This window comes from Pristiophorus japonicus, chromosome 3, assembly GCF_044704955.1.
Source record: "Pristiophorus japonicus isolate sPriJap1 chromosome 3, sPriJap1.hap1, whole genome shotgun sequence".
NCBI lineage: Eukaryota > Metazoa > Chordata > Chondrichthyes > Pristiophoridae > Pristiophorus > Pristiophorus japonicus.
In genome coordinates this window covers 92,312,272-92,325,254 of record NC_091979.1, presented here as the reverse complement: position 1 = coordinate 92,325,254, position 12,983 = coordinate 92,312,272, and the positions used below count along the sequence as shown (strand labels likewise).

Here is a 12,983-nt window from a genome sequence, read left to right as displayed (position 1 = left end):
TGTGGATGTAGAGGAGTATTACAGTATGGAGGGAAGGTGAACCACTAGAGGGAGTATTGGGCTATGGGGGGAAGGGTTACAGTATGGAGGGCAGTTGCATCATTAGGGTAAGTATTACAGTATGGAGGGAAGTTGCATCATTAGGGTAAGTATTACAGTATGTAGGGAAGTTGAGCCATTAGGGTGAGTATTACTGTATGGAGGAAAGTTGGGCCTTTAGGGAGTTTACAGTATGGAGCGAAGATGGGTCATGGGGGTGGAGATGGCTACAGAATGGAGAAAATTTGGGCCATCAGGGAGCTAACAGTATGGTGGGAGGTTGTGCCATGGGGGGGGGGCGGTTACAGTGCGGATAAAAGTTGGGCCATTAGAGAGGTTACAGTATGGAGGTAAGTTGGGCCATGGCGGGTGGGGGGGTCGTACAGTATGGTGGGAAGTTGACCCATTAGGGAGATTACAGTATTGAGGGCAGTTGGATCATTAGGGGGAGGATTACAGAATAGAGGGAAGTTGAGCCATTGCGGGGGGCGGGGGGGCGTGGTGATGGGGGGGAGGCATTACAGTGTGGAGAACAGTTGGGTCATTGTGGGGGAGGGGGGGTTCCAGGGGGAGGGAGAGGTTAGAGTATGGAGTTCAGTTGGGCCATTGGAGGGGGGGGGGGCGGGGTTACAGTATGGATGGAAGTTGGGCATTTAGGGGGAATTACAATATGGATGAAAGTGGGGAACCAGTAGGGCAGGGTTATAGTTTTGGAGAATCCAGGAAAAGTATCGGTAATTTATGGTTCTGAAAGACATGTTTTGCAATAAATGTAAGCCTGACTGCTGTACTGTCTCCTGAGGATGTCTGCGTCTTCTCTATCCATGTGAGCACACTCGCCAATTCAGAATGATCACACAAAGATCTTTGCAATCTGTAAACCTAAGTGCAGTTGTAAAATGTCTAAATTTTTTATGATGTTAGTATCTGTGAACAAGACCTAGATCAGGTTGGTTGTAGCTTTTTCTTTATACCTTTAGAAATTAAGGAACTTTTTGTTACTTTTTACAGAGAAATGACGAAGAAGTTGTGGTGGACAGAGGGGGAACATGCACTATTCAGAAATCGCATTTTGAAAAAGAAGACTTAGAAGGTAAAAAAAAAGCACTGACCTATCCTTTGAGTGTCAGAGGTGGAATTTAAAACCTTCCCTTTGATTTACCCTCCCTGTCTGCAATAGTAGCACCTGGCCTTTGCTTGATATTTGTCCTTGGTGGGTTAGCAGAGATTGCAAAGTTGTCGTGAAGCAACCTGGATATGAACCTACATTCTATCAGTCAATGGCATTGGTTCCTCAAGCATGTTCCGCCATTCAATGAGACCATGGTTGATCTGCGACCTAACTCCATATACCCACTTTTGGCCCATATCCTTTAAAACTTTGATTAACAAAAATCTATCAATCTCAGATTTAAAATTAACAATTGATCTAGCATCAATTGCCATTTGCAGAAGAGAGTTTCAAACTTCTACCACCCTTTGTGTATAGAATTGTTTCCTAATTTCACTCCTGAAAGGTCGGGCTCTAATTTTTAGACTATGCCCCCTAGTCCTAGACTCCCCAACCAGCGGAAATAGTTTCTCTTTATCTACCCTATCTGTTCCCCTTAATATCTTGAAAACTTCAATCGGATCACCACTTAACCTTCCAAATTCTAGGGATTACAACCCTAATTTGTGTAATCTCTCCTCATAATTTAACCCTTGGAATCCAGGTATCATTCTGGTAAACCTACGCTGCACTCCCTCCAAGGCCACTTCCTAAGGTGTGGTGCCCAGAACTGCTCACAGTACTCTGGTGTGGTCTAACCAAGGCTTTGTGTAGCTGCAGCTTAACTTCTACCCCCTTGTATTAGATTCCTCTAGATATAAAGGCCAGCCATTCCAATAACCTTTTTGATTATTTTCTGTACCTGTTTATGACATTTTAATGACCTATGCACCTCGATCCTCAAGTCTCTTTGGACCTCCATTGTTTTTAGCTTTTCACCATTTAGAAAGTACCTGCTCTAACCTTTTTAGGCCCAAAGTGGATGACCTCACATTTGCCTACATTGAAATCCATGTTCCACAGTTTTACCCATTCATTTAATCTATCAATATCCCTTTGTAATCTTATGCTTTTATCTATACTGCCTACAATGCCATCTATTTTGTGTCATTGACAAATTTGGATATATGGCTTTCTATGCCATCATCTAAGTCGTTAACAAATATTGTGAATTGTTGAGGCCCCAACATAGATCCCTGCGGGACATAACCAATCACAGCCTGCCAATTAGAGTATCCCTACTCTCTGGCTCCTGCTGCTCAGCCAATTTCCAACCAGGTCAATAATTTGCCTTTAATTCCATGGGCTTCTCTCTTAGTTAACAGCCTCGTATGTGGGACTTTATCAAATGCCTTCTGGAAGTCCATATAAATAACATCCATAGACATTCTCCCGTTCATTACTTTAGCCACTTCCTCAAAAAATTCAATCACGTTTGTCAGGCATGACCTACCTTTCACAAATCCATGCTGGTACTCTCTGATCAACTGAAAATTTTCAACGTGTTCAGTCACACTATCCTTAGTTATAGACTCTAGTAATTTCCCAACAACAGATGTTAGGCTAACTGGTCTATAATTCCCTGGTTTCCCTCTCTCGCCATTCTTAAAAAGCGGAATGACTAGTGCAGTTTTCCAAATCTAAGGGAATGGTTCCTGAATCGAGAGAACTTTGGAAGGTTATAGTTAGGGCATTTGCAATGTGCTCACCTACTTCCTTTAAAACCCTGGGATGGAAACCATTTGGTGCTGGGGATTTGTCGCTCTTTAGTGCCATTATTTTCCTCATTACTGTTATTTTACTTACGTAAATTTTATTGAGTCCCTGTCCCTGATTCATTATTAGTTTCCTTGGGATTTATGGCATGCGATCCTCTTCCTCTACTGTAAATACTGACACAAAGTAATTATACAACATGTCTGCCATTTCCTTATAATCATTGACAATATCACCGATATCAGTTTTTAAGGGGCCAACAATGCTCCTGACTACCCTCTTTTTCCTAATATAATTGTAAAGATTCTTTCTGTTGATTTTGATATCCCTTGCAAGTTTCATTTCATACTCCCTGTTTGTAGCTCTTCCTACCTGTTTTGTGACCTTTGCTGTTCTTTGTATATTTCCCATTCACCAGGATCTATGCTATTTTTCACATTTTTGTATGTTTTTTTTTAGTTTTATGTTGTGCCTTACCTCTTTAGTCATCCATGGCTGTTTTTTTTGGCAAGTAGAGCTCTTGCCCCTCAGGGGTATAAACTGGTTTTGTATCACATTAAATTCTGTTTTGAACATCTCCCACTGACCTTCTGTCATTTTATTCATTAACAGCACACCATGTGAACGTTCCCATCAGCTGTCCCACCAAGCTGTATTTACAATTACAAATATAATGGAGTATTTAAGAATGATTCACTTACATAGATTCATCATCTTGTGGCTAATTTCAGAGTTACAAAAATAATGTTTTCATTCATTATTTCTGTTCATTGTTGAATTTCTTCTCTCAGAGGGTTGGAAATCTGTGGAATTCGCTGTCTCAGAGAGCTGTGGAAACTGGGACATTGAATAAATTTAAGACGGAGATAGACCGATAAGGGAATAAGGGGTTATGGGGAGCAGGCAGGGAAGTGGACCTGGGTCCATGATCGAATCAGCCAAGATCATATTAAATGGCGGAACGAAGGGCCGTATGGCCTACCCCTCCTACTTCTTATGTTCTTATGTTCTTCCCACCCTATAAGTAAGTACCCCCACTTCCTACTGAGCAGGAATCCTGGATCTGCCCCCTACTGAGTAGAAAATTGTGGACAGCATTCGTCCCCTGACACCCCCCCGCCCCCAACCCACTGGCTCATATTTCCCATTTATTCAACACTGGCTGCATTTGAACCTTCCAGTCCTTTCTCCTACCTGCTGGCTACATTTCCTATTCTAACCCATCTGTTGGCTGCCAATACCTTTCCCATTCCAACTTTCCACTGGCTGCATATCCCCCTCACAGGCTACCACGTATCCTGCTTCATTTCCCCATATGTAGTCACACCCCACCAACTACATTTCCAAAAGAAAGCACTCACCCATGCAGCCCCCACCCCCCAACCATCGCTGTATTTTTCTTCCCCGATGGCTGGTTGGCCATTTGCCCTCTTGTCGCTGATTTGAATTCCCTTTACTGAGCACTCCCTTAAAGAACCGCACATGTACTGTTGTCTGTTACCAACACATTGCAAATGTGGCAGATTCCACAACACTGAGAGTCACAGCACAATGCAGAATTGCTTCAGGATGAGTGGTACGGCAATATACAAAAAGGACCTTTGAAGTCAATTTTCATGGTTGATTTAAAATGGCTCTTTTGCATGTTTTTCAGTTTTTGTTATTAGCATCAAAAATCAGGAGATATCAAAAAAAATCCAAGGTAAGTTTTTATTTTGAACATCAAAAATCTCAAGAAAACAAACAAGAACAAGGTACAGTTAAGCTAAATAACAACCCACAATTATTTACATAATTCACACTCATCACTTTTATGGGCCTCAATAACAGTTAAAAAGTGATATAATATAAGTCTCCATGATCATAAAATACTGTTATTTTAGCAGTGCAATGCTATAAATTGGTTTGTGTAGTGCCTCAGTTAGCGCCCCGGAGGGATGTTAATACACCTTGAGTGGAGTATCGCCTGGCTGCGCAGCTTGCAGCGTCCTGACAGGAAATTTGGTTCAGGTTTACCGGCGACGCATAATCTCTACCGCCTCGCTGTATACTTTCAGTCAGATCATGATGCCAGTCGTTGTGCAATGGCCCACTAGCCTCACTTAGCAACCGCCCGTAATCACGCCCGAGAAACCAGGTGGTACCTCCTTCCCTTGGCATAATCTTCAGCCTATTTGAAGGGAGGAGGAGCATAAATCGGAGGTCACATTGAGCGCAACGTTTCCGCAGAGCACGCTGTGTGAACCTCTGACTTTAAATCGGAAGAATGATCTGCCAGTACAGGATCCTTACAGCTTGAGTGAAATAATTTAATTGGTGCATTACTAGTTCGCCAGCATCGCCAACTCCATGCTCTGATTAGGCGGCGTGAAGATAAAAAAAAGGGCTGTTGGCCATGTAGGGCCACGAGGAGAGGCCGCAGTCGTCTGGACAGGAGGCCTTACCCCCCCCATCATCATCATCATCATAGGCAGTCCTTTGGACTTGCTTCCACTCTTAAAATGAGTTCTTAGGTGGCTGTACAGTCCAATACAAGAACCACAGTCCCTGTCACAGGTGGGACAGATAGTCGTTGATGGTAAGGGAGGATGGGACAGATTTGCCGCACGCTCTTTCCGCTGCCTGCACTTGATTTCTGCATGCTCTTGAAGATGAGACTCAAGGTGCTCAGCGACGTCCCGGATGCACTTCCTCCACTCAGGGCGGTCTTTGACCAGGGACTCCCAGGTGTCGGTGGGGATGTTGCACTTTATCAGGGAGGCTTTGAGGGTGTCCTTGTAACGTTTCCTCTGCCCACCTTTGGCTCATTTGCCATGAAGGAGTTCTGAGTAGAGTGCTTGCTTTGGGAGTCTCGTGTCTGGTATGCGGACAATGTGGCCTGCCCAGCGGAGCTGATCAAGTGTGGTCAGTGCTTCAATGCTGGGGATGTTGACCTGGTCGATGATGCTAATGTTGGTGCGTCTGTCCACCCAGGGGATTTATAGGATCTTGCGGAGACATCGTTGGTGGTATTTCTCCAGTGACTTGAGGTGTCTACTGTACATGGTCCATATCTCTGAGCCATACAGGAGGGCGGGTATTACTACAGCCCTGTAGACCATGAGCTTGGTGGCAGATTTGAGGGCCTGGTCTTCGAACACTCTTTTCCTCAGGCAGCCGAAGGCTGTACTGGCGCACTGGAGGCAGTGTTGGATCTCGTCGTCGATGTCTGCTATTGTTGATAAGAGGCTCCTGAGGTATGGGAAATGGTCCACGTTGTCCAGGGCCGCGCCATGGATCTTGATGACTGGGGGGCAGTGCTGTGCAGCGAGGACAGGCTGGTGGAGGACCTTTGTCTGCGGATGTTTAGCCTAAGACCCATGTTTTCGTACGCCTCAGTAAATACACCGACTATGTCCTGGAGTTCAGCCTCTATATGTATGCAGACGCAGGCGTCGTCCGCATACTGTAGCTCGACGACAGAGGTTGGGGTGGTCTTGGACCTGGTCTGGAAACGGCGAAGGTTGTACAGGTTCCCACTGGTTCTGTAGTTTAGTTCCACTCCAGCGGGGAGCTTGTTGATTGTGAGGTGGAGCATGGCAGCGAGGAAGATTGAGAAGAGGATTGGGGCGATGACAAAGCCCTGTTTGACCCTGGTACGGACGTGGATTGGGTCTGTAATGGATCCATTGGTAAGGATCAAGGCCTGCATGTCGTTGTGGAGCAGGCAGAGGATGTTGACGAACCTTTGGGGGCATCCAAAACGGAGAAGGACGCTCCATAGACCCTCGCGATTGACAGTGTCAAAGGCCTTTGTAAAGTCGAAGAAAGTAATGTATTAGGGCTGGCGCTGTTCTCTGCATTTTTCCTTCAGCTGTCACGCTGTAAAAATCATGTCCATTGTGCCCCGTAGGGGACGAAATCCACACTGTTTATGAAATCCCCCCGACGAGTTTACAGACAGCAACACTCATACCTCAATCTCTCTGAGGAGCAGCATGTGAGAAGGCTGCGTTTCCGAAAGGAAGTGCTGAGATAGATATGCCATCTCCTACAAGCAGACTTGCAGCCTCAGATCAGCACCAGGCCTGCGCTGCCCGTCACAGTGAAGGTGACTGGCGCTGGCCTTCTATGCCTCTGGCTTCTTCCAGATTGCATCAGTGGACATATGCAGCATCTCTCAATACGCTGCACATTGCTGCACTCGCCATGTCACAAAGGCTTTCTATGCCCACAGAATGGACTTCATAACGTTCTCAAAGAGCAGTGCGAGCCAGAATGGGCGGGCATGTGGGTTTGACAGGATTGCGGGCTTCCTGAGGGTTCAAGGAGCTATTGATTGCACACACGTGGCCCTGCCAGCACCATTGGACAATGCAGAGGTATTCAGAAACCAAAAGGGATACCACTCCCTCAACGTGCAGCTGGTTTGTGACCACATTCAATGCATCCTTGCAATGAATGCCTGCTATCCAGGGAGCGCACATGATGCTTTTATCCTGTGTGAGAACACTGTGCCACGATTGTTTCAGCCAGCATGGGAAGGTTGCAGCTGGCTGCTCGGGGACAAAGGGTACGGCCGAGCCACCTGGCTAATATCTGGGATTGCTCTGATGTAGACCGCGGCAGATGCAAAGGCGGAGGGGCAGTGGTGGGAGCTAGAATGCTGTCATCCTGAGGAAGGATAGCACCTTCCATTTCCAGCAGCCCACCGCCACTCACCCGGGGCAGAGCCTCAGCAACTGGAGCAATCTGTGGGCCTGCTTTGGCACCGTCACTTCCCCGTTGGACTGTGGGGAACACAGAGAGGATGGCAGCAGTCAGTGTTTGCATGGCATCAGTCTGCAACTGACTCACAGCACACTGAGCCTGAAACGCAGCAGTCTGTGAGTTCTTGCCAGCAAACACTGACAGCATCATATCACGAAATCCTTGCATGGCTTCGGCCTGTGATGTGATAGCTGCTGCCATGTCAACCATGGCACGCGCCATGCCCTCTATGACTTTACTGTGGCTCGTTGAGCCCATCACCCTCTGTAAGCGGGCAAGGATGGGATCGTTGGACTCCCGAAAGGCAGGGGCAACGCTCGATGCGGCCGCCCCCAAACTCAGAGCAAGTGCATCCATGCTCTGTGGGACCTTCTCCAATGCACCCATCAGCTCATTGTGCATTTGCATAGACTCCCTAGTCATAGCCTCTTAAGTCCAGGTCCATGTCTGCCTGTCTCTCAGTAGGAGTCCTGGGCCGACTCACCTCCTGGGGAGCTGGCCTCCGAGCTTCCCCTCGAGCAGGGCGTAGCTGTAGGCCACTGGGGCAAGGAGCCTCAGACTCTTCAAACACCATAAATTCAGGCTCCTCTCTCGGTGGGACAGATGGAATATCTCGCTCAGTGACCAAACTGCCGTTCCCTCCCTCGTCCTCTCCCCCGTCAACATATGTAGAAGGATCAGTTGCAGGCTGCTGCGCTGTTGGCTCATCATCAGTAAGCACAAAGCAACAGACGTGTGGTTAGCACCAGGGGAGGGGGCAGGGAGATAAGAGTAAGGTGACATTGGACACTTATATGTAAAGGGGGTAGGCCAATTGATATCAAGGATCACGGAACTCACATAAGTTGCAAACGCCATTCACATACCATCACTACCCAACTGGTGTGCCCAGGAGGGTGGACACTCACTCCTCGACTTGAGTGAGGTCCTGTAGATCAGGCTCGCCACCTCCGGTGCACTCCTGCTCCTGACAATTATGAGCCAATTTCGCCTGCAATAGGAAAAAGTGAGTGAGCTGCTCATTGTATGGCACATGTGCCTTCCATAGCAGAGTAATTCCTATTGTCTGGAAGTGTATAGATGTCCATTAGAATCTGCATGACTGCACATAGTACATGTGGGAACAGTGGCATGAGGTGAGAGCCACCTAGGATTATGGATCAGGCTGACGTTTTGCAAACGCATATCAAGACTCAAAGGGTAGTGCGAGGAGAGGTGGGACTGAGTAAGGAACATTGTGTGAGACAGTGAGGTTCACATCATGGCATTGGTGCATTACTATAAAGGGTATTCACCCTGACGACACTCGTGAGGTCATTGAACTTCTTCCGACATTGTGCCACAGTTTGCGGCACCGTGGCTCTGGGCCACCTCCCTCCAAAGTCTATGATAAACTTGTGGGACAGGGCCTCCTCCGGGAAGCTGTAACACATGCCACCTCCCTTCAACGGCCTCTATCAACGCTTCAGCAGCTGTGGCCGAGAAGCAGTGTGTACGCTGGCGACCTTCCTGCTCCTCTATTTTCTCACTCTGCTCAGAGTGTACAATTGGAACTGCGCATGTGCATACTTATAGTGCCGTGTCTTTAAGAATCGGCTGGGCCCGGGATCTATCGCGGGCCTCGGAATATGCGCATTTCGCCTTCCATTTTAGCGCTGAGGTTTTTGGTTGGAGTGCCAGAGCACAGGTGTGGAATGCCTGATTTAGCATCCCCTTTCACTCTTGCTGCGTTTCAACCAAATTTCCTGGTAGGAGGCGTAAACTTTTAGATGGCACTATCCTTACCACCTGACCAGGAATAACATCGCAACCTGGCCGGAACTGAATTTCCAGCCATATAGTAATTATGAATGGACTGTGTGCTATAAAATGTTGACTGCTAAATGTATGCCTAAAGTAGCACATCACTACCATAGTTTCATGAAGCATAAACATTTTAAAGCCTGACTAAACTATGAAGTAATTGATTAATTTTTCACGTGTGATGAACGGTATATTGCGATCATTGTATGTGGTATATCCATTTGGCTAATAGTTTTGCCATTGTCATTAATGTAATTATCAAGGCTCTTCATAGTGTCCAGACATTATGTCGCTACATTTGGCTCCATAGTGCCCGTTGTTTGAGTGCTATGGGTGCCGATTCGGGTCCAGAATGTCGTCCCCGGCGCGTGCACACTTCTGGTGCAGGCCGCATAAAAAGCGGGCGTAGGGAGCGTACGCCAGAAGTCTGTAGAATAGGCAGATTGTGATATCAATCAGCGTGCAATATTTATTTGATGCCAGTGCTGCCATTTTGGAGCTCATGCTCCAGCTAATGCCCTCTCTTCAACATGTACAGCTGAACACGCATTCAGCAGCAGGAAGGATCCCCACGAGCGCTATTTAAAGGGATCATCACCAACGTAGGTTAGTTGCTGATTGATTTTGGCTGGCTGTTGCTGGGAAGTGTTAGGTGGTTTGTACAGTTATTTTAAGTTGCTGAAGTCTACAGAGAGTGTTGTGGCAGATACTGAAGGACTTTGTCCTGACTTCAAGGATTCTGCACAGACCACTAGCTCCAAGAGAGGGGTGCAGGAGTAGACATTCCGTTTGGCCTTCAGCATGACAGGGAGAATGAGCAGAGGTGACACAGAGCAAAGGGATGAGGAGATAGGGGAAAAAGGATCTCAACAGGAGGCCAGATCTGCCCAGAGTGTTCAGAGAGCAATACTCTTACCTGAGTCTCAGCGAGGAAGAGTGTGTCAGACGTCTGCGTTTCACCAATGATGTCCTCTCCAAAATCTGCCACAACTGCAACCTCAGGGCAGGGCCAGGACCGCTTTGCTAGTGGCTGTGATAGTCACAGTGACCACGAACTTTTATGTGTCGGGCTCCTTTCAGCCTCGAGCAGCAAATATTTGCAACATCTCCCAGTTTGCCATGCACTGTTACATAAGAAAGGTAACTGAGGCTCTTCCAAGAGAGCTGAATACATTTCCTTCTCTTTGGCCAGAGAGCAGCAGGCCAAATGAGCATGTGGCTTCGTGAGATTTGCAGGTTTCCCTATGGTGCAGGGTGCCATTGATTGCACGCATGTCGCTTTGTGGACGCCGCATCTCAGCTGAGATCTACCGTAACTGAAAGGGATTCCACTCCCTCAACGTCCAGTTGGTGTGCGACCATACTCAGTGAATCATGCAGGTCAATAGCTGGTATCCTGGCAGCAGTCATGATGCCTTCATTCTGCAGCAGTCTGCTGTCCCAACTGCATTTGAGCTACCATGCCAAATTAGATGGTGGTTACTGGGGTACAAGAGCTATCCATTAGCAACATGGCTCAAGACTCTGGTGCACAACCCACACACATGTGGCAGCATTCATGCAACGAAAGCCATGCTGGCACATGAAATACCATTGGCATGCTGAAGCAATGCTTCTGCTACCTGGACCACTGGTACTCGGCAGAGCTGGTGTTGAGATTTGTGGTGGTCTGCTGCATGCTGCACAACCTCGCCATTATGAGGGCACAATCCTTTCTGTCATGTATGTAACCTTTATGTAACAACACTGCAATACTGTATATACGTAAGAATTGCACACCTTGACCACAGGGAGTGAACTTGTGGGAGACACTCCTCACCTGGTCATCCAGGTATATAAAGGGAGGTCCCACGCAGGGTCATCACTTCTTGGTCCTGTGAATAAAGGTTCAGGTCATGGAGTGACCTTGTCCATAGAATGTGCCTCGTGTGGATTTGTGGTATTGTGTAAGGACTTTACATTGGCGACAAGAAACGGGAATCAACGACCCACGAGAATGGCCACCAGCAGCACAGATGAATGGTACTGTGTTGGGGAGGACTGGGACGATTTCATTGAGAGGCTCCAGCAGAGTTTTGTCACGAAGGATTGGCAGGGAGACGCAGCGGCCGACAAGCGAAGGGCTCATCTGCTGACCAGCTGTGGACCTAAGACTTACGCGCCCATGAAAGACCTGCTAGCACCCGAGAAGCTGGCGGACAAAACCTTTGAAGAGCTCAGCAAACGAATCGGTGAGCACCTCAAACCGGCGAGCAGTGTACACATGGCCCGACACAGATTCTAAAACCACCAACGTTGGGAAGGACAGAGCATACCGGATTTCGTTGCGGTCCTCCGGCGCTTGGCTAGCCTCTGTAAGTTCACAGACGCCTGCAGGGGGGAGATGCTAAGGGATTTCTTTATTGAGGGCATCGGTCATGCTGGGATTTTCAGAAAGCTAATTGAGACCAAGGACTTGACCTTGGAAGTGGCGGTGTTGATGGCTCAGACTTTTATGGTGGGGGAGGAGGAAACCAAGTTAATATACGCACGCAATTCTGCCTCCCTGATGGATCAGGGAGTCAATATCATAAATGCAACACAGAGCCCCACAGGCAGGCAAGGGCAGTTCGACACACCCCAGGCAGCAATAGACCCAAGATTAAGTCTCCAACAGAGGCAATGGCAGGCTGAACAGATATTTACGCCCCCATAGTGGACAATGCGGTCCAGGATGGGGCCATTGACACCGACTAACAGGGTGCTCAAGAGCAGTCAAAGGGACAGTCAGCGAGGAATGCCTTGTAACAGCTCTTTTGTTCACAACAATGGGAATCTCAGTTCATGCTGGAGGTGTGGGGGCAGACATGCTGCCAGGACTTGCAGGTTTCAACAGTTCGTCTGCAGAAATTGTAACCTCAGTGGTCATTTAGCCAAAATGTGCAGAAAGCCTGTAACCAGGCTAATATATGAGGCAGATGAACCAGATGAGGGGTCTGCGAGGCAGGATGACGCTCGGGGCAAATCAATGGATGCTGAAGTTCAGCGGGTTCATGTGGCAAACAGTCACAGCTCATATACCAAAACGCCACCCATGATGATGACAGTCCTATTAAACGGCATCCCTGTACGCATGGAGCTAGACACGGGGGCCAGCCAGTCACTCATGAGTGTTCAACAATTCAAGAAGCTGTGGCCACTCAAAGCCAGCAGACCCAAACTAGAACACATTGAGACGCAATTACGGACGTACACCAAAGAAATCATTCCAGTGCTAGGCAGTGCAATGTTGGCGGTCACACACAATGGATCGGTGAACCGGCTGCCGCTCTGGATTGTCCCGGGCAATGGTCCTGCACTGTTGGGGAGGAGCTGGTTAGCTGAGATGAACTGGAAATTGGGGGGATAGAAACATAGAAACATAGAAACATAGAAAATAGGTGCAGGAGTAGTCCATTCGGCCCTTCGAGCCTGCACCGCCATTCAATGAGTTCATGGCTGAACATGCAACCTCAGTACCCCATTCCTGTTTTCTCGCCATACCCCCCGACCCCCCCAGTAGCAAGGACCACATCTAACTACCCCCCCCCGCCAAACACATCCAGTGAATTGGCCTCAACAACTTTCTGCGGCAGAGAATTCCACA

At 47.8% G+C, this 12,983-nt stretch overlaps 1 protein-coding gene across 1 annotated transcript in view; it reads left to right on the top strand.

Moving 5' to 3' along the window:
- Positions 1–383: 383 nt before the first annotated feature.
- Positions 384–12,983, top strand: part of LOC139254146 (sodium-driven chloride bicarbonate exchanger-like) — a 319,096-nt gene continuing 306,496 nt past the window's right edge. Inside the window, exons 1-2 of the mRNA XM_070873648.1 lie at positions 384–389; positions 1,051–1,132. Coding sequence (XP_070729749.1) covers positions 384–389; positions 1,051–1,132 — 88 coding nt within the window. The remainder of the gene's footprint in view (positions 390–1,050; positions 1,133–12,983) is intronic.